Source organism: Schistocerca cancellata, chromosome 5, assembly GCF_023864275.1.
Source record: "Schistocerca cancellata isolate TAMUIC-IGC-003103 chromosome 5, iqSchCanc2.1, whole genome shotgun sequence".
NCBI lineage: Eukaryota > Metazoa > Arthropoda > Insecta > Orthoptera > Acrididae > Schistocerca > Schistocerca cancellata.
The window spans coordinates 150,961,339-150,983,670 of NC_064630.1; the positions used below are offsets into that span (position 1 = coordinate 150,961,339).

Genomic DNA, 22,332 nt, shown 5'->3' on the forward strand with positions numbered 1-22,332 from the left:
ACTTCTGTCCACATCAAACCAACAAACAACCAACTGTACTTAAATTCTGACAGTTGCCATCCTTTCTATGTCAAACATTCCCTCCCATACAGCCTTAGCATCTGAGGCAAATGTAGTTGTTTGCATGCAGACTCTTTACAGCAATAGACTGCCATTCTCACCTCAGCCTTCACTGGATGTAATTACCCCACCAGCCTAGTTCAAAAGCAGATTTCCCGGGCCACCACATCCAATCCTGGTACTGCTGATCCCTCCAAAGAAAACAGCTTCGGAGCACGCTGCGGCAGAGCGGTGTTAAAAAGTTTGCTAGCACTGAGTAAAGCAAACTGCAAATTAATGTACACCTATCTCAGTACAGCGTTCATTCACCATCCGTTGCTCTGCACTCGTAGGTACTATGTAGACAATGTTAAAAGTAGTGTTGAAGAAAACCATCGTCCATACTTAGTCCTCGTAACTCAGGTAACAAAATAAACCTGTAAATCTCTAGTAATAATGGGCGAAAGTGGATGCTTCCTTCCTTAATTGATTGAAAATGTCCACTTCCCGATAATAACGTTTTTTTATTGTCTTTTAGCTGTGGTGTCAACAAGCCCACATTTACACCGATAGCACATCTACTACTAGTTCCTGCAGCTTATATCACACGCAAGACAGCCAGAAATGTACTAAGTCCAACCTGAAATATTACGAGATTAATACAGTCAATACTCTGCTATGAAATGAGTTTAACATTCGGTCCTTTTCAGTAGATTCTTGAAAGGAAGATGCTCGCCTAAACATATTATGTAAATGCATACTAAACACGCCATCCAGAATTCTTAAGAAAAGCCGATAGTTTCACACGTAGTTTTCTCTACAACAAACACTCCAAAATCTCCCAAACTTCACAGAACTGTTCGTAAATGCATCTGCTTGCACGGCAATATAAACAAAACGCAAAATAAGTCACTTCTTCATTTTACAAATAACTTTTTCAGACACTTCTAACATTACCTTCCCGACCGGCAGCTAGTCCATGACTGTCTGAATGCCATTGCTTTCAGGGCATATAACTCATTCCAATGCACGCAAAAGACTACTCTGATCGGTTGATCAAAACAAACAGCCAATCAGATCAATCTTTCAAGATCATATTTGTGCTTAAACTGTTTTACTCCAATCAACATTTGCATATGCTTTTACGTCATTTCATGCTGCAAATATTAACAAAATGTTTATTAATTGAAACTAAATGAAAATTAATCTTGAGATAACTTTAGGAAAACATTACTCTACAAATAACTGTTCTGGCTGCCTTCTTACAAAACCAAGTACGCCTGGACATAGCCATCAGCAATGTGGGTACAAACATTTTTCCCAAGCTATGATTGCAAAATGCATTACATAAAGTTAATCTTGAAATTTTATATATGTCCCACATACACACTCTCCCTCACTCTCATTTACTCCCCCACAATGACATAAGATGCAAATAATAATTTTGTCTGAATTTTATATTACGAAAATGAAAATTAAAGTTTAATATAAAAATATCAATTAATTAATTCTGTACATTGAGAGTTCTGTTTGTTTTCAAATAATACCAAAAGGTACACTATTATAGTTCCTTCCCAAATTTAATTCCCTAAGTCTTGGCTAAGAGCTTTTTTAAATGGTTTTTTTATATCTCTGAAACTATTATAGGTAGCAGTATCAAGTTTTGACACAAAGTTTGTCTGAATAACAAAAGGTAATGTACCAAATTTGGAATAAAACAGACAATATTTAAAATAGTTTCTTAGGTGAGGTGAATAAGTGATTTTAGTACACGCCACAGTGAGCATTCTCATGGTCCGCTTTAGCGACAGGTGTGGCTATGACACATACAGCAGGCCACAAGTCGGCCACCACGGAATGCTGCTAAACTGCAGGCTTCCAAAATAGCTTGCCGTAACATAACAAAACTTAATGCAAAAATCTGCAGTTGTGTAATAGCTGTGACGCTACAGCACCACTGATCCTACAGTATTTCTCTGGTCTGGAATGTGTTAGTCAGCTACTTAGACAAGGCCATGACTCCCTACAATCATGTCCTGAAATGAGAACCATTCTGTCTGAGATTTTGCCCACCACATCTGGAATAGCTTTTCATTGCCCTCCCAATCTCTGCAATATTCTTGTTAGGCCCTATGTTCCTACTGCACCGGTCTCCCTACCCTATGGCTCCTAACTACGTAACCATCCACACTGCAAGACATGCCCTAAGCACCTTCCTGCTACCACCTATACCAGCCCTGTAAGTGGCAAAACATATACTACCAAAGGAAGAGCCACCTGTGAAACGATATGTCATATACTAGCTGTTATGCAAACACTGTTTGGCCTTTTACATCAGCATGACTACCACCAAATCATCAGTTAGGATGAATGGGCATAGACAGAGCAACATACAATATCCTGTTGCAGAGCATGCTCTACAACATGACAATTGTGACTTCGGTGCATGTTCCTCTCAGGGGCTTGGTGACCCCGGGGTTCCTGAGCTGGGGACTAGTGAGCACTGCCAGCCCTCTGTCGCCGTAAGCTCTTGTCATGCTTCAGTGACCTCTGTGCTGCACAGCAGTGGAATGTTGTCTGTTTTGGAGAATGGGGGTCTTGGCTTCACTGCTCAGACCATGAGGAAGATACACACTCCTATTAAACAAAACAAAACAAATAAAAAACACCTCAACCTTAAGATGTGCTACCTGCTGATGAGGTGAATGGCTGTTGAGGTACAACAGTCTGTAGTGGGCCACTGGGGCACCTGCACCTACCCCCCCCACCCCCCCCCCCCCCACCCCGTTTCTTGCTGAGACAAGCAGCACTCTGCCTCACTCGATGGTTCTTTCCCTTACATCTTGTGGGATCTCCATGGAACAGTCTCCTCAAACTACTACTACTAGTGGGATGGGTGTACCATCAGGTAGTACCTACACACACTAATCAAAGAGAGCTTGGTTGGTCAGTCCTCCTGAAAAGAAGTCTCAGAATAATAGTAACAAGGCATTAGTGTACCATAACACTTTCATTGTAATCAAGTGAACAGGGGGAATCTTAGAGAAGGTATCCCCTTTCTATATTCATAAAACATTGGAATGCATTGCTGGGTCTCGAAAAAGTGTCAAATGACTTCGTAATGGAACACTTATAGTTGAAACTGCTAATTCAACACAAATATCTACGCTCCTGGTATATAACGCTTTAGGTGACTGCCCAGTCGAGGCTGAGTTGCATAACACCCTTAACTTTAATAAGTGTGTGGTTGCCTGATCCGATGTAGTGGAGGTGGACCCCACAGAGTTACAAAAAAGAATGGGAAACACGGAAGTGCAGAACTACGTGAGGAGAGTTAATGGCAAATTGGAAAAATCAGCAACATTTATTCTAACATTCAGTACTCCAGAATTACCTGAACATATTCTTGCAGGCTATATCCATCTTAAGGTTTGCCTGTTTGTTCCTAACCCAATGCGATGCTACAAATGTCAAAGATTTGGCCATACCACTATGGGATGTAATGGGAGGGCTACTTGTGGGAGGCTCAACTCATGAATCGGGCAATTCTTGTACACATCCTGCGAAATGTGTAAACTGATCTGGGGATTACCCTTCGTGGAACAGAAAGTATGACGTTTACAACAAAGAAAGGAAAATTCAGGAGTTGAAAGTAAAGAGACGCATACCTTACGGTAAGCTAAAAAATCTTTCAAAGCTTTGCAACTTCTTTTGCTGCAACTTCTTTTGCTGCAACTTCTTTTGCTGCAACTTCTTTTGCTGCAACTTCTTTTGCTGCAACTTCTTTTGCTGCAACTTCTTTTGCTGCAACTTCTTTTGCTGCAACTTCTTTTGCTGCAACTTCTTTTGCTGCAACTTCTTTTGCTGCAACTTCTTTTGCTGCAACTTCTTTTGCTGCAACTTCTTTTGCTGCAACTTCTTTTGCTGCAACTTCTTTTGCTGCAACTTCTTTTGCTGCAACTTCTTTTGCTGCAACTTCTTTTGCTGCAACTTCTTTTGCTGCAACTTCTTTTGCTGCAACTTCTTTTGCTGCAACTTCTTTTGCTGCAACTTCTTTTGCTGCAACTTCTTTTGCTGCAACTTCTTTTGCTGCAACTTCTTTTGCTGCAACTTCTTTTGCTGCAACTTCTTTTGCTGCAACTTCTTTTGCTGCAACTTCTTTTGCTGCAACTTCTTTTGCTGCAACTTCTTTTGCTGCAACTTCTTTTGCTGCAACTTCTTTTGCTGCAACTTCTTTTGCTGCAACTTCTTTTGCTGCAACTTCTTTTGCTGCAACTTCTTTTGCTGCAACTTCTTTTGCTGCAACTTCTTTTGCTGCAACTTCTTTTGCTGCAACTTCTTTTGCTGCAACTTCTTTTGCTGCAACTTCTTTTGCTGCAACTTCTTTTGCTGCAACTTCTTTTGCTGCAACTTCTTTTGCTGCAACTTCTTTTGCTGCAACTTCTTTTGCTGCAACTTCTTTTGCTGCAACTTCTTTTGCTGCAACTTCTTTTGCTGCAACTTCTTTTGCTGCAACTTCTTTTGCTGCAACTTCTTTTGCTGCAACTTCTTTTGCTGCAACTTCTTTTGCTGCAACTTCTTTTGCTGCAACTTCTTTTGCTGCAACTTCTTTTGCTGCAACTTCTTTTGCTGCAACTTCTTTTGCTGCAACTTCTTTTGCTGCAACTTCTTTTGCTGCAACTTCTTTTGCTGCAACTTCTTTTGCTGCAACTTCTTTTGCTGCAACTTCTTTTGCTGCAACTTCTTTTGCTGCAACTTCTTTTGCTGCAACTTCTTTTGCTGCAACTTCTTTTGCTGCAACTTCTTTTGCTGCAACTTCTTTTGCTGCAACTTCTTTTGCTGCAACTTCTTTTGCTGCAACTTCTTTTGCTGCAACTTCTTTTGCTGCAACTTCTTTTGCTGCAACTTCTTTTGCTGCAACTTCTTTTGCTGCAACTTCTTTTGCTGCAACTTCTTTTGCTGCAACTTCTTTTGCTGCAACTTCTTTTGCTGCAACTTCTCTTGCTGCAACTTCTCTTGCTGCAACTTCTCTTGCTGCAACTTCTCTTGCTGCAACTTCTCTTGCTGCAACTTCTCTTGCTGCAACTTCTCTTGCTGCAACTTCTCTTGCTGCAACTTCTCTTGCTGCAACTTCTCTTGCTGCAACTTCTCTTGCTGCAACTTCTCTTGCTGCAACTTCTCTTGCTGCAACTTCTCTTGCTGCAACTTCTCTTGCTGCAACTTCTCTTGCTGCAACTTCTCTTGCTGCAACTTCTCTTGCTGCAACTTCTCTTGCTGCAACTTCTCTTGCTGCAACTTCTCTTGCTGCAACTTCTCTTGCTGCAACTTCTCTTGCTGCAACTTCTCTTGCTGCAACTTCTCTTGCTGCAACTTCTCTTGCTGCAACTTCTCTTGCTGCAAGTGATGCCGCCACAGAAACTCAGACCACAGATTCAAGTACAAGCACATGCACTTGTCGGTGAACCTGTGGGGGAAATTCTCCAATTGAAACTGAAGTCGTTTGGGAGCTGTCAGCGATGGTCTTACCAGCCTGCTAATATTCCCCCCTGATCTCCCCAGTAAATCACTGCCTCCAAGGGAGAAAGAGGACAACCACATTCGCTAAACAATGACTTCCACAGGGACTCCTGTGTTGCAGTGGAATTTAAATGGATATACTCACATTTGGAAGGATTACAGCTCCTGGTCCAGGAGAAACTGTTCTGCATCTGCTTACAAGAAACGCATCTTAAAATTAGTGACACACCTGCATCATGGGTTTACCACCCATGTATGGAAGAATGATATCCCTGGAAACAGGGCTAAAGGTGGAGTGGCTGTTTTCATTGATGACAGCTGCCACTTCTCTCCTGTCTCTCTAACCACGGCCATGCAAACAATTGCTGTGAAAGTTCTCACACTCTTTAATATTACAGTGTGTTCTTCGTAACTTCCCCCTAATGATGCTTTGGATGCAGACAAACTGGCAGAACTCTTCCGGGCATTCCCACGCCTCTTTCCTCTTGGTAGGGGACTTCAGTGCACACAATGTGCTGTGGGGCTCGGCTGACCATTTCTCCAGGGGTCGGATGATCAAGTAACTCATCCATTCTGAGAATATCTGCCTTCTGAACATGCCAGATGACACACTATGCCACAGCTAAAGGGTCTTTTTCAGTCATTGACCTTTGTTTTTGTTCCCCAGCTATTGCAGACTCGTTTCAGTGGGGAAGTGGCTACAGATTTACATTATAGTGACCACTTCCCAGTGTGGCTCCATCTACTGACCAGGAGAGTGGCTGACAGGAGACCATGCAGATGGGTGATGCAAAGGGCTAATTGGTTGCAGTAATGTCAACAGGCTATTTTTTAACAAAAGGATTGCACACAGGAGACAATGGCCCATATCATTTGGGAGTTACAACAGGCTGCCGAAGAGCCCAACCCTAGCCTAGTAACCACTTCAGACGAAGACCTGTACCTTGGTGGAATGACGACTGTCACTCAGCAATCAGGGCCAAAGGAACAGCTCTACACTTGAAACACCGTCCAACTACAGAAAACCTTCTGTTCTCCATGAGGGAACAGGGATCGGCTGTCAGCAGCCAGACACACTGCTCCAGGACCTGATGAGATCCATTATGCCATGCTTCGTCATCTGTGTGCTCATGTGAAAGGACAGCTCCTATCTTGTTTCAATCAGACATGGTTTGATGGACAGTACCTCATTTTTTGGAAGGAGGCAATATTAATTCCATTCTGGGAACCAGGCAAGGACCGTAGCACTCCTAACAGTTACTGGAGTGTAGCCCTTACCAGTTGTATGGGTAAGACTATTGAACACATGGTCAGCTGCTGCCTTGTCAGGCTGCTCGAATCCCGAGGTCACCTGAGCCGCTCCCAGTGTGGTTTCAGGTGCTACCGTTCCACCCTTGACAACTTAATTCTACTGGAGACTGTGATACAGGAGTCTATCTTACACCATGTTTTTCAACCTCGAGAAAGTATATGACACTACTTGGAGGTACAACATCTTTCACCAACTTCATGAATGGGGACTACGTGGATACCTGCCACTTCTTATCCAGTCCTTTCTTGAGGACTGTCGTTTTTGATATCCCATTGGCGATGCCTTGTCTGACTGGAGAATGGGGTCCCCCAAGGCAGTGTCCTCAATGTCACATTGTTTGCCATCACTATCAATGGCATTTCCTCTGTAGTCGGGAGCTCTGTCAAATGCTCATGGTTGTGTATGACTTTACAATCCTCTACCCTTCCTCTGATGAAGCAGCTACAGCTGACCATTAGGAGGTTGGAAACCTGGGCCAGGCAACTGGTTTTCAGTTCACATCCAAGAAGAGTACATGTGTCAGTTTTAATCATGCTCATTGAAATTTCAACCCACCAGTGCTCACAATGGGGGACAATATTTTAAGTGTCCAAGAAACTGTGGTGCGCTTTTTGGGTTTATTACTAGACTCAAAATTAACTTGGCTCCCACACCTGAAAGACTTATGAACAAAGGGCTTCCAGTCATTGAATATTTTGAAATATTTTAGCAGAAAAACATGGGGGAGCTGACCGGTCCTGCCTCCTGCAGTTTTATAGGGCATTTGTTTGATCACATTTAGGTTATGGCAGCATGGTCTACGGATATGCCCATAATTCCTGCCTCAAGATGTTAGATGCTGTCCACCATAAGGGCCTTCGGATATCGACTGGAGCCTTTCAGAAGTTCAGTGGGCCAACCAACCTTTGAACAGCTGTTCAGGAATCTGCCCCATTGGGATATGTGCTACAAACTGTCTCAAGGATCTGGATCTATCGTGCATCAAAATACACAGCCAGGGACCGAATGCACTGCCACCTTTGCGTCTTCAGAGGTGCAAAGAGATTTTAAGGTTGACACAGAACAAGAAAACTTGTACTCCACATTATTTTTTTTACAACTTTGTTTTTGTCCATTTTCAGTATGTACCACAGTTTTATCGTCGTTTATACAGATAGAGCCCAGTAAGAGAATGTCCTCAGTTGTTCTGGCATGTTTCCTCTGACAGGATTTTCCGGAACAATTTACAAATTACAGATGTCACTGTACAAGGTTTCTTGTCTGTTCCGACTTGCTTAGTGCACTGCAAGCACTTCACCAACTGTATCCAGTAGACCAGCTGATTCAGCTCATCCATGACTATTACAGCAGCTGCAACACTGTGGCAAGGAAGCAATCTTTTGCTGGGTGACTGGCCACATCGGGATACAGGGAAACGACATGGCCGACAAAGCTACCAAGGAAGCATGTGGGGATGGTGCTGTCCGTCAATGTCCAATTCCCTTGCAGGCCACCATCACATTTTCCGACAAACACATCATGCGTCACTGGAAGATTGAATGATTGCAGGTGACAGAAAACAAACTACGGTCGCTCAAATTGGGCGTCATGTCAGCCTCATTGCTGGAAGGAGGTTCTGCTTATTAGACTGCACAGTGGACATAGATCTTTAACACGTGGCTTCCTCCTCTGACAGGAGGATCCATCACTCTGTGAAGTTTGTGCCATGCCACTTTGAGTTCAGCATATTTTGGCAACTTGTGCCCTATATTCGGATATTAGGGCAGCCCTCAGTCTCAGTGGAGATCTGCCCGCCATCCTCACAGATACTGATTCCAGTGTTAAGAGTGGTGATTTTTTGTGAACTGTCAGGCATCATCCCTAAATTGATGGGGATGGGAGGCAGGCTTTAATACATTATAAACTGCTCTGCATGTGGGGACGCAGATTAGCATGCTGATTTTTTGTCACAGTGCTGATGACAATGATTTCGAGCACCCCTCACTTCAAACCTCCATCATCATCATTGGTGCCTGTTTCACCACGTGCCATTTGGGTTCTTCCCTCAGACACAAGTTTCTCAGAACTCCGCTGGTGGGAACTAGCATTAAAACATACTCTTGGTTCTCACCACCCACATGGCCTTAATTTACATTAATTTCTTCTGTCTCAGCATTTCTTCACAGTAATTACTCCTTTCTTTACTCCATTTTAGTTTTCTACATATTTCATTTTCTTACCTGTCTATTTTTTGCCATCCCCTCCCACCTCTGTTATGTACAATGCACTGAGCTTCTCACTCTTATTAACTCTTACACGATGTTTTAGTGGTAATCTCTGTCTTGCATATTACCCTGTCTTCAACCTTTAAACTCTAAGGTGCAGTCCACAACAGTCTGTATTTCCTTCGCACCGTGTCTAGTAAGTCTCCACTGACCTGCAGTTCTGAGTGACCTTTCCGTAATTTATCCATTTTCCTAGACCTCTCCAGTCCTTTTCCTTCACCCCTCTTCCTTCCCCTTCAACCCTTGTGCCTGAAGGAGCCACTGGCTCCGAAAGCTTGCCAAATTATAACCTTATTTTATGTGTGTGTTCTGCCACTGCTTGGTGAGTAGATTTTTTATCCCTCCAATTACATTAAGTATAGTTATGTCATTAACATAATTTAAAATAGGTTATGACAAAATTGACTGATATACCTGCAAAAATTGTTGACAGATAGAGTTGAGAAGTGATATATTGTGTGTCCGAAGTAATAAGTAAGTGTATCTGATTGAATATGTTCCTTACATAATTGATACATTTGACAGGTGGTCTACAATTTACTCTCACTTCGATTCAATTCACGTATAAGGGTGAAGACCTATACAGATGAACTTACGCCTATTGATTCAGTGTGTGAGGTGTTCAAGGCTGCCAACTGGTATGAGAGGGAGATCTGGGACATGTTTGGTGTGTTCTTTGCAAATCACCCTGACTTGCGCCGCATCCTCACTGATTATGGATTTGAAGGGCATCCATTCCGTAAGGACTTTCCACTAAGTGGATATGTTGAGGTAAGCATATCATTTGATTATAACTTTGATAGTTGCCATATTTCATTTACAATCATATTATAGAAAAGTTGTATATTAGCTGTTCCATTTTAGCCTGGAGCCTGGTGTAATTTATCTTAACAAATTAAGTCAAACTTCTTGTTTATTCAACAGCTACCCAGAAAGCCCACTACAGTAGCAAAAAGTAGTAGAAAGCTATATTGAATTCAATTCCTTTGGTTATTTTCTTCATAGTATTTTTATGGGTTTGATGTGTGTCCTTGGAGTCAGTGTAGTACAGCTAAAGCATGTCCATTTAACCCAAGAATCAGGCTGGCAGGAAGAGGGTTGTGTTTACTACATCTACAGTACCCACTAATTAATTTTGCCACCACATGGTGCCAAATGCAAGGACTTCATGGAACTGAGTCTTCAGTGACATAAGCAAAAGATTCATGATCATGAGATTCACAATTGAAAATCAAAGTTAATATGCACAAAACATATATAAAAATTTAATCCAAAAAATCTGAAATGGGAATTTATGGTTGGTTAAAATCAGAATGTTCAAATAAGTTACAGGAATGAAGCTGGGTAACATCCTCGACACTCATTGACATTTAAACTAGTGAACAGTCCATCATTTTTAAGGAAAAAATGAACTAAGAGATCACTGTGCATGGCAACAATCTCAACAGCTTCCTTAATAACATTGTGCAGTAACAGGGAGGACACTCTTGAATCTCTCTTGTTTTATTCCACCTGTTTATCGGTCCCAAGGCAGTGTCCTGCAGTTGCAAGTTTTTTGGTTGTTGTAGACATATGTTAACTGTTCGATACTCTGTTCATCGTAACAAACCTGATGTAGACATTACACTGCATAGTCTTTTTTATTTGCTATAATCTCATTGGATTTTATTTCCTGTGGGAGTTCAGCTGTCTGTAGTTGGGTACAAAAAATTACCTTACATTTTATGCAGCAGTCTAGCTCACCTGCACTAATCAGTGGAGATAACCCAATGCAACAATGTACAGGGCTATTACAAATGATTGAAGCGATTTCATAAATTCACTGTAGCTCCATTCACTGTAGCTCCATTCATTGACATATGGTAACGACACACTACAGATACGTAGAAAAACTCATAAAGTTTTGTTCGGCTGAAGCCGCACTTCAGGTTTCTGCCGTCAGAGCGCTCGAGAGCGCAGTGAGACAAAATGGCGACAGGAGCCGAGAAAGCGTATGTCGTGCTTGAAATGCACTCACATCAGTCAGTCATAACAGTGCAACGACACTTCAGGACGAAGTTCAACAAAGATCCACCAACTGCTAACTCCATTCGGATGGTATGCGCAGTTTAAAGCTTCTGGATGCCTCTGTAAAGTGAAATCAACGGGTCGGCCTGCAGTGAGCGAAGAAACGGTTGAACGCGTGCGGGCAAGTTCCACGCGTAGCCCACGGAAAATTGGCTCATGCCACAACTGGAGACCGACAGCGCCGACTTCATCTTTCAACAAGATGGTGCTCCACTGCACTTCCATCATGATTTTCGGCATTTCTTAAACAGGAGATTGGAAAACTGATGGATCGGTCGTGGTGGAGATCATGATCAGCAATTCATGTCATGGCCTCCACGCTCTCCCGACTTAACCCCATGCGATTTCTTTCTGTGGGGTTATGTGAAAGATTCAGTGTTTAAACCTCCTCTACCAAGAAACATTTCAGAACTGCGAGCTCGCATCAACGATGCTTTCGAACTCATTGATGGGGCATGCTGCGCCGAGTGTGGGAGGAACTTGATTATGGGCTTGATGTCTGCCGAATCACTAAAGGGGCACATATCGAACATTTGTGAATGCCTAAAAAAAACTTTTTGAGTTTTTGTATGTGTGTGCAAAGTATTTTGAAAATATCTCAAATAATAAAGTTATTGTAGAGCTGTGAAATTGCTTCAATCGTTTGTAATAACCCTGTATTACCAGTGCACGTAAACAGGAAAGCCATTTCATAAAGCCCACAGTGTTGTGAACAGCTGTAGGTAGTCGTGTGAAAGCTTATTTGTTTCAGTTCAACATTCCACAAGTGAATGTTAACAAAGTTTTGTTTAAACTGTTTCCAATTGATTTATTTAAACATGTCTCATAGATAGGTATTTGAAAATACTGGAACACTGAAATAATTTGCATCAAAAGTATCAAAATAAAACATTCAGAAGCGGATTAGACCAAACATTACACCTGCAGATAATTAATAAAATCTGCAAACAGTATACAATAATACTCTGGTAATACTCTTGTTAAGGGACCAGGCAGAAACCACATTTTAGCTTAGAAAAAGAGCATAAAAATACTTGTGTGAACACAGTATAATTTATCTATTAGAGCAGGGTGTGATTTTATGAGTGTATTGCAGAGATTTTGCTGTATAACTGAAGTCACTTAAGGTATTACTCACCTCAGCCGTATGGTAACCTCTGAGCTCCTTCCATCTCTGAATCTGAAGAAGAAATTTCATCAGTGGAACTGGCACCCTCAAGAGTGATAAGTAGCTAATCAACGCCACAATCTCTGAAACCATCCAAGCACTTTTTATTACTTGTTGTTCTGGATCCCACCAGTGTTTGGTACGTGCAACAGAGCTTCGAGCATTAATTTAAGCATGTTTGGTAGCTTAAATGTCATATTACTTCTTGTGACATATCCTTAACTTGGCTCCAAATAAATTCTGTGGGGATTCAAATTGCAGCGGTAACCTAATGACAGTGTGATCCATAGACTGCGCTGTTTCAACAATAATGCACTGATCTAAAACATCAGCTTCAACCTGTTCCAGTAATTCGAGCTTAATCACAGTAGGATTGATGTGTGCTCCCTTTCTCATCAGCCCGTTTACATTGTCTTCCTTCCTCCAAGATTTTTGTGGCCTACACTCAACCTTAATACTATGACATGAAGCATTGTCCATAATTATAAAAATGTTGGGCTCTAATTTGGGTAGAATATCTTTGAACCATTTTTGGACCACTTCACCATTCATGTCTTCATGATAATGCCCAATCATTTGTGATACAAAAAACAGTTCAGTACAATCAGCCTTATTCCTTTTCCAGTTGGGTCTTTATTAATGCTTGTGATAAGACTTGCAACAAAAGTTGGTCTCTTACCAGTCACTTTTTCATTTGTCCACACTTTGTGTCACATGTCCTGCATTAAGCCTCATTTTGTCAAGGTAGTAAATCTGTTTCTCAATCCTGAACTGTTGAATCTGGCGGAAAGAACAACTCCACAAAGCAATATCTTCACTATCTGTAATTATACTATTTCATTTCCTACTTTCAAATTAAAAACCAGTATCTTTTGTCAGTTTATAAAATGTCTTTCTTTTAAAAGTAGTCAAGTGATCGTCATCTACCACTTGAAGTACCTTGTTTATTTTAGTGCTTTGTTTCTGAAGAAAAATGTGTGCATCATTGACCACAGCATTTTAATGAAATCATCACATTTTCCTAACACACACATCTGATGTTTTCATGTCTTTCCTGGAGTTGACAGCTTACCCATATTGTGTCTCTCTTTAGGCGCACACAATACACATATCACAGAAACGCCCGTCAACTTGGACTTCATTGCTGCAAGTTCCTTTTCTGAAAACTTTACAAGAACATTGAGAACTGTCAGTTTTTGGTGCTTCTAAACACTGTTTCTCTTCTATGTATTTACAAAAGAACACAACAGAGATTCAGCCATTTTCTCCGGACACGTGGGAAACACGAATGAGTGAGAAACAGCACAATGAATGCCTGTGTGATTGTTGAGAACTGTTGGTGGTTGGTGGGGGTAGGGGGGGGGGGGGGAGGAAGGAGTTTCTACCATTTTCTTCAGTACTCACAACGGACCTGATCTTTTTCCAGAATGATGTATACACCTGAATGCTCCTGTACAGAAATATCACCACCAACAAACTGAGTAACGGTGAAGAGTACATAGTCACGTAACAAAGGTTGATTTTCCTCCACACACTTCATCTGCCGTCAAGTGTACAACAGTTAATGTCATTTTGATAAACATAAAATAGAAAGAAAAAAGTGAAATCGAACTCACAACCTTGTGTATACAAATCAGTTACTGTATCCACTATGCTACTACATCTGTGTAGATTTGGTGATATTATACCATGTTTTTCAAATTTATTAAAAAGAAGGTGAAAATGTAAGAGTTTCAGCATTTCATGTACAAAGGAGAAATTGAGGGAGTATTTACAAACCACGTCCGACAAGCACTGATCAGAGCTAGCCATAATGTCTTGCACAGAATTGTTCAGAGAAAGTGATTATACACTGAGATTTGCAATAAGAAATACATGGTGTAAGCATTTAGCATACTGATCAGCAAAACCATTGCTGTTTGTGAATACTTTACAATGTCTTAGTTTCATTAGTGATAGCATAACAAAAAAATCCAATATATAAATAGGGTATACTTCCAGTAGCTTAGTAATATCCATCAATGTGCTATGACTGCGCTGACAAATTGCCGTGCATGTGCTTGTTTACATCGGGATCATGCTTACGATGGATAGACATCTGTCATTCAGACCTGATGGTGTGATTGATGTATGATGTGACACAACTGCAATGAATATAGTAGACACCCACCTTACGCAAACCCAGATCATCCTTTACAGACCCTAAAAAGGCTCTGCTGTGCGACTGAAATAACTTTTGACACTCTAGTTCAATGCTGGGGCTATGATACTGTTGCCCAGCTAATACTGATGATGAACCTTTCCTCTCCTTGGCGAGTAACAGGCCAGCAGGTATAGCCCGTCCTGTTGCCACCTTGGCAGTAAACAGTAGCACATGCTGGTGAGCTTCCAATGTTTGTGTTGTGAAGTGTAGTATTTCTTTGATCATTGGAGTGTTGTGTGTTCATCAGCCGATGCTCTGAAGTTATGTTATGGGTAAAATTGTTATCAGTTGCTTTGAATTGGAGATCAACTGTGAGGGTCTGATTTTATATACCGTATTTACTCGAATCTAAGCCGCACTTTTTTTGCAGTTTTTGTAATCCAAAAAACCGCCTGGGGCATAGAATCGTGTTCAAAGTAAGCGGAAGTTATGAAAAAATGTTGGTAGGTGCCACCACAACTAACTTCTTCCATCGAATATATGTAGCGCTACACAGGCATGCTTTGCACGCACAAAGATAAATACTGGCGCTGAAACCTCTGCGACAGTAAATAAATTTAAAAAAGTGGAAGACGAGCGTTTTTGCTCCGCCCCGAGTTTCGACCGCTGCATTTTCATACATTATCCAACGAAGTAAATACAAATTCCGTATTGTTCATCTTCGAATGTAGCAGCATTTCAATGTACTACGAAAATCCGACTGGCAAGACTGTTTGGGATGTTTGTCAATATGGCCAACTCTACGTTCTGAATTTTTTCTACCTGTGAGAAGAGATGGTTGCTAATAGGAACTTTTATGAATCGTGAATCACATGCAGTATTCTCTTCACCATAAGAATAATATGAATATAAACATTTTGCCATGTATTCTTTCGTGTCTGCCTAATAAACGACGAAACTAGAGTGAGACAACAGCAAACGCGGAAGAATATACATATCATCTCATGTTTATATTCATATTATTCTTATGCTTAATAGTGATTGTCAGAAATGAAGCACAGCAATTGACTAGATTTTTACGAGGTGCATTCAAGTTCTAAGGCCTCCGATTTTTTTTCTCCGGACTGGAAAGAGATAGAAATATGCACATTGTTTTAAAATGAGGCCGCATTCATTGTCAATATGTCCCAGAGATGGCAGCACCGTACGGCAGATAGAATTTTACCGCCAGCGGCGAGAATGAGAACTGTTTAAATACTTAAAATCGCGACGTTTTCCTTACTTGAACAGCGTGCAATCATTCGTTTTCTGAATTTGCGTGGTGTGAAACCAATTGAAATTCATTGACAGTTGAAGGAGACATGTGGTGATGGAGTTATGGATGTGTCGAAAATGCATTCGTGGGTGCGACAGTTTAATGAAGGCAGAACATCTTGTAACAACAAACCGAAACAACCTCGGGCTCGCACAAGCCGGTCTGACGACATGATCGAGAAAGTGGAGAGAATTGTTTTGGGGGATCGCCGAATGACTGTTGAACAGATCGCCTCCAGAGTTGGCATTTCTGTGGGTTCTGTGCACACAATCCTGCATGACTACCTGAAAATGCGAAAAGTGTCATCCAGGTGGGTGCCACAAATACTGACGGATGACCACATGGCTGCCCGTGTGGCATGTTGCCAAGCAATGTTGACGCGCAACGACAGCATGAATGGGACTTTCTTTTCGTCGGTTGTGACAATGGATGAGACGTGGATGCAATTTTTCAATCCAGAAACAAAGTGCCAGTCAGCTCAATGGAAGCACACAGATTCACCGCCACCAAAAAAATTTCGGGTAACCGCCATTGCTGAAAAAATGATGGTGTCCATGTTCTGGGACAGCGAGGGCGTAATCCTTACCCATTGCGTTCCAGAGGGCACTACGGTAACAGGTGAATCCTATGAAAATGTTTTGAAGAACAAATTCCTTCCTGCACTGCAACAAAAACGTCCGGGAAGGGCTGCACGTGTGCTGTTTCACAAAGACAACGCACCCGCACATCAAGCTAAAGTTACGCAACAGTTTCTTCGTGATAACTTTGAAGTGATTCCTCATGCTCCCTACTCACCTGACCTGGCTCCTAGTGACTTTTGGCTTTTTCCAACAATGAAAGACTCTCCGTGGCCGCACATTTGCCAGCCGTGCTGCTATTGCCTCAGCGATTTTCCAGTGGTCAAAATGGACTCCTAAAGAAGCCTTCGCCGCTGCCATGGAATCATGGTGTCAGCGTTGTGAAAAATGTGTACGTCTGCAGGGCGATTACGTCGAGAAGTAACGCCAGTTTCATTGATTTCGGGTGAGTAGTTAATTAGAAAAAAAATCGGAGGCCTTAGATTTTGAATGCACCTCATAAATCTAATTTGACTGTAATTTCTGTGCAGAATGTAATGTACTAAAGAGGCATCTGCAAAGATTTTCAAACGGAGAAAAATTTTCGCTAAACTCTCGTTCAGAACATGTTCTATCATACGCAGTGTATTATTTGGTTCTTGTTGATCATTATCAAAGAAAGCAGCAGTGTAAGTAACAACAAATAGCAGTCTCTTGCCATTGTTTCGCTAATGAGACGATTCCGCTTTTTTTTTTTTTTTTTTTTTTTTTTTAATTGTAAGCGGCGGTAGCGTGCACATAAGCAAACCATGCCGCGAGCGGTGACAGGCCGTAAACACTCACTATGAGAATGCGACACACAATGCATGACACAGTACAGAATTGCATTTTCAGGTTAGAGTGACGTAAACACCTATAACAAAGAGAACGGCACTTATCAGATCAAAGAAAAATAAGCAATCAATTCAAACTAGACGAAGCATGTGAAAAAGGAAGGGTACCTGTATAAATATGGACGGAGCGCCTGACGCATAGCAATGGCTACCTGGCAAAGCTTAACTGCTAAGCTTACGACTCGAACCAAACTACTGTAGCTGTATTGTCATTCGTTCAACCTAAATCGTGTCTCATATTACAATGAACCAAGTTTGTTTCGATTTGGAGGTGCAGCCTAAAACTTTTCTCTCCCCTTGAATTTCGAGTGTCAAATTTCAGGTGCGACTTAGATTTGGGAAATTTTTTTTTCCCCTTGATTTTGAGTCTCATTTTTCAGGTGCGGCTTAGATTCAAGTAAATACGGTATTTCTGGAGTGTGGACATAGCAGTCACTGCATTTAACATTCTGGCCTGTGGTGCTGCAATTGGAAAGGAGAAAGAAAATGAGGAAGAAGAGAATGATGAAATTCCACCTGGAGTAGCTCCTGGAAACACCAGGCTAGAAATGTAAAGACAGATGGCTAACCAAGATTAACACATTCGAGCAGTATGCAGTACACATACATATATATGGTTTTATCAGAGCAAGGGGTACCCTCTTTCAACAAGCATCTTCTCTGCTTCAAAGAAGTGGGGTTATTTAATAGGTGTTATTCATCATTTCAAAACTTTCTTTGCAGGCTTGGTTTCTGACACAAAATATTTGACTCCGAAGTTTATGATCAAGAGAAGAATCAGAGTGGCCTGGAGATGCCAGTATTTGTGTGTCATGAGGAGCATTTTATTAATTGACATTGTTTTACTTGACAAGACGCTGGTTAAAGGAACTGTGTAACCAATGGAACAACAAAAGCACCAATAGGCAAGGGTGATAAGACAGTCGTCTTTCCCAGTGGCTTGGTTTGTCACTTCATCTGGAATATTTAGTGATGTTTCATTCTAGAAAGCTAGGTGAAACTTTAGGAAATGAATGCTACAGTTCTCAAGGGATGGTTTTTCCAGTTTTCTGCTGCAAAATGTTTGCCAAATTCAACAGTACTAAAGAGCAATGTGCCTGATATTGCTTCTGTATATTAATTGACATAGGTTCCCTGATAGACTGTTACAGACAACACCCAGAAAATAGTCGTGACCTTCAGTTCATGCTGGCAGTGTTCCCCTCCACATGCTCCATGCAAAACTGGCACAAACGCACAGTGATCTTAGATGGATGTCGAAGAGCACATTTCACACTGTATTTCTCCAGGATACAACCAATCCTTTTGGAAACACTACCTGTGTAAACGAGAAAAGCTGTAGGCTTATACATGGGACCTCATTATTCTTATCAATCATCCACCTCCCCACCCCAGAAAATGTCTTACCTTATTTGGTATAGAAATATTGTATGCCAATCTGAAAAAAAGTTGTAGGAAATAGTCAAGAATGAATTACTGTTGGTAAAGTGTCAGCTTGTGTTGCATAAATTATACATATTTGTGCTTCACGTTTTACATTGTGTGTGTGTGTGTGTGTGTGTGTGTGTGTGTGTGTGTGTGTTTTTTTTGGCTTGCCAGTGTGAAAGATGACATGAAACCAGCTAAATGCAAAATATGTACAATTTGCACTTTTGTTTACTTAAATTTATGTATATAAGCCAACTTTGGCTATGTTCTTAGTGTTTGAGTAGGATCAGATGTCGGACAACTTTGCCTTGAAACCTCATGTCCAAAAACTTAAAGTAGTTTTTAAGTGCTTTTTTGTGTTTATTGCATCAAAACTCAAGTGTGTTTCATGTGTATTGTCATATTTTGCAGTCCACGAAAAATTTATTTTGTGCTATAGCTCAGTTGTAATCAGCATCGATGCCTTATACAATTTTAGCAATAGTACCCTCCTTTAAAGAACCATTCACCTCAAATTTCAGTGTACACCAGTATGACTTAACATATCTTTGAAAATTTTTGGAAGTTGAATGTCATGCATTACCTATTTCATTGACTGTCGTGATATATTGTAGCTAATGTATTGTTATATCTAGTGTTCCCTTTCAACTGCATTGTATGTTACCTGCATTTATCGTAAATTAATGCTATTTTCAAGTTTTTTAATGACAATAGCCTCATTGTTTCAGGAGACTAATAACTTGTATCCCAGATTTTTCTGTTGCCTCAATAGAAACAACATTGTGTGTGCCAAATACTTCAGTTCTTAAAGAGAACTGATAATACTTCTAGCTTAACATATCCATATGTTAAGAGAATCAGCAAGCTAATTTAAATGTTACTGGTTCACTATTTTGTAAAACATTGCACCAGCCAGAATGCATCCCCACTGAGCGTTATTCTCGAACACGGGATGAGTTGGGTGACGTTTGAAAGCAGCTGGGAATAGCACTGAGTACTGTCAAAAGATTGGGAGCTGCTGCGAATGGGTGTGTTGTGAGGCCTACCATGCACCAGATATACCAAAGGTACCTCAAGTACTATCCTCTCCTGTGGATCCTGTCCCCTCTACAGAAAGAATGGGATCTGTCACTACTTGTCCATTGGCTGAGTAGCATGTCAGTGCTATGGCTAAGTGCCCTGTACAGGGAAGACAGATGCAAGGGGTATCAGTGTAACAATGAGTTCTCCCTAACAAACAAGCTTGAGGTGCTGTCTTTTTCTGAGACTGAACCATAGAGACTTGCTTCACCTGTTGAGAAACCTGGTATGACCTATGTCAAGAAGAGGCAAATGCAAAAGGATAGGGTCTATTAATCATCGACAGTTCAAATGTATGGTGCTGTTGGAACACCTTAGTGGCAGGGGTGGGCAAATAGCGGCCTGCGGGCCACATGTGGCCCGCAGAGGGGTTTTGTGTGGCCCGCCAAGACATTTACAAAAATCATAGGAAAAACAAAATTTCCCTTCCCCGCGCGACTAAAAAATCGGCAAGCGTCTGCGCTACTTGGAAGTGCTTACTACAGACAGATGTCTCTACAGTCACGCAACCAACCTAGCTGCATGTGGGTGTGGTGGATTATGGGAGCACTACCATCAGCCACCACAGGCATGGAAAAAAGCACTGTGCATCCTGCTATTGGCGCAAATTTATGCTCCACGTGGTGGCTGATGGAAATGCTGTATTTCTCCCGCACTGAGTGAATAGTACGACGTTCAGAGCAATTTTCTTCTTTTTTGGGTGGTTTACTTGTGTTTTGTCTGTGCAGCAGTACCACGTTATATAATAGAGGGAAACATTCCAGGTGGGAAAAATATATCTAAAAACAAAGATGATGAGACTTACCAAACAAAAGCGCTGGCAGGTCGATAGACACACAAACAAACACAAACATACACACAAAATTCAAGCTTTCGCAACAAACGGTTGCTTCGTCAGGAAAGAGGGAAGGAGAGGGAAAGACGAAAGGATGTGGGTTTTAAGGGAGAGGGTAAGGAGTCATTCCAATCCCGGGAGCGGAAAGACTTACCTTAGGGGGAAAAAGGGACAGGTATACACTCTCTCTCTGTTGCGCGCGCGCGCACACACACACACACACACACACACACACACACACACACACACAGATATCCATCCGCACATACACAGACACAAGCAGACATTTGTAAAGGCAAAGAGTTTGGCCTATAACGTTGATAAATGAAACAAACCTTTTTCGGATGGCAAGTTTATTAAACAGTGCATGGTAGGGTGTGCAAGTGTATTGTGTTCTGAGATTTAAACCGAATTTGAGAGTATTTCGTTGTCAAGGAGGACTATAGCGCAGTGCATTGATTTAATTACTGACGAACTTGCAGACCAGCTAAAGACTGTGAGTGAAGGTTTTGTTTGGTTTTCACTGGCAATGGACGAAAGCACAGGTATTGAAGACACTGCACAAGTACTCATCTTTATCTGTGGAATTAATGAACGTTTTGTCATCACCGAGGAATTAATTGGTATAGTATCCATGAAAGATAGAACCACTGGTCAGGACTTGTTCTAACGTGTTGTTAATTGTGTGAAAACAAGTGGCTTATCCTGGAACAAAATGGTAAGCATTACAACAGATGGGGCCAGAGCTTTCTGTGGGGAAAAATATAGGTATGTTGAAACTTTTAAAACACAAGTTACAAGCCGAAGACACAGACAGTGACATTTTGGATTTTCATTGTATTTTACATCTGCAAGACTGCACTAGACTTAAAGCATGTGGTAGATCCTGTTGTTGGTGTTGTGAACACAGAGCTAGGGCACTCAATCACAGACAGTTCAAATCTCTTCTTGAGGAGGTGGGGGCAGAACATGAAGATGTAATTTACCATAACGGTGTGAGGTGGTTGAGCTTGGGCAAAGTATTAAAAAGAGTCTGGGCATTGCAGGATGAAATTATTTTATTTCTGGACACTAAGGAGGTATCTCATGATTTTGTTGCAAAAATAGGATGTGAAGAGTGGAGATATGAGATGTTTGCAGCTGATATTTTTGAAAAACTGAATGAGCTGAATGTGACATTGCAGGGAAAGGGGTTGTTTGCTCATGAAATGTGGACACATGTCAAAGCATTTAAAGCAAAACTAGGTCTGTTTGCAAGGCAAGCAAATGAAGGCAAATTTTGTCATTTCCCTTTACTAGGGAAACAGAAAGTACCTGGAAGTGTTTCAGCTGAGATTAGGGATTTGTCTCCAGAGTTTAGAGGCTGAGTTTACTACAAGATTTCAGGATTTTAAGAAAATTGAGCCTCAATTTAACGTTTTATCGTATCCCATCACTGCTGATATTGACACTGCACCACAGGAGCTGCAACTTGAACTGATTGACATACAAGCAGATCATGCAGTGAAAGAAATGTTTAGTGCTGTAACTTTAGTTGACTTTTATAAATCTTTGTCAGCTGAAACATTTCCATGTATCAAGAAATTTGCAGGCAAAATGTTCTCCACATTTGGATCGACGTATATTTGTGAACAAAGTTTTTCTTGCTTGAAAATCAACAAGGGCAAATACCGAAGCTGTTTAACAGACAGTAATTTGCAGGCTGTCATGAGAA

The 22,332-nt window shown here is 41.3% G+C and overlaps 1 protein-coding gene across 1 annotated transcript in view; it reads left to right on the top strand.

The window, feature by feature from the left end:
- LOC126188161 (NADH dehydrogenase [ubiquinone] iron-sulfur protein 3, mitochondrial) overlaps positions 1 to 22,332 on the top strand; it is a 67,280-nt gene that overhangs the window by 39,698 nt on the left and 5,250 nt on the right. The window contains exon 4 of the mRNA XM_049929675.1: positions 9,658 to 9,903. Within this exon, the coding sequence (XP_049785632.1) occupies positions 9,658 to 9,903 (246 nt within the window). The remainder of the gene's footprint in view (positions 1 to 9,657; positions 9,904 to 22,332) is intronic.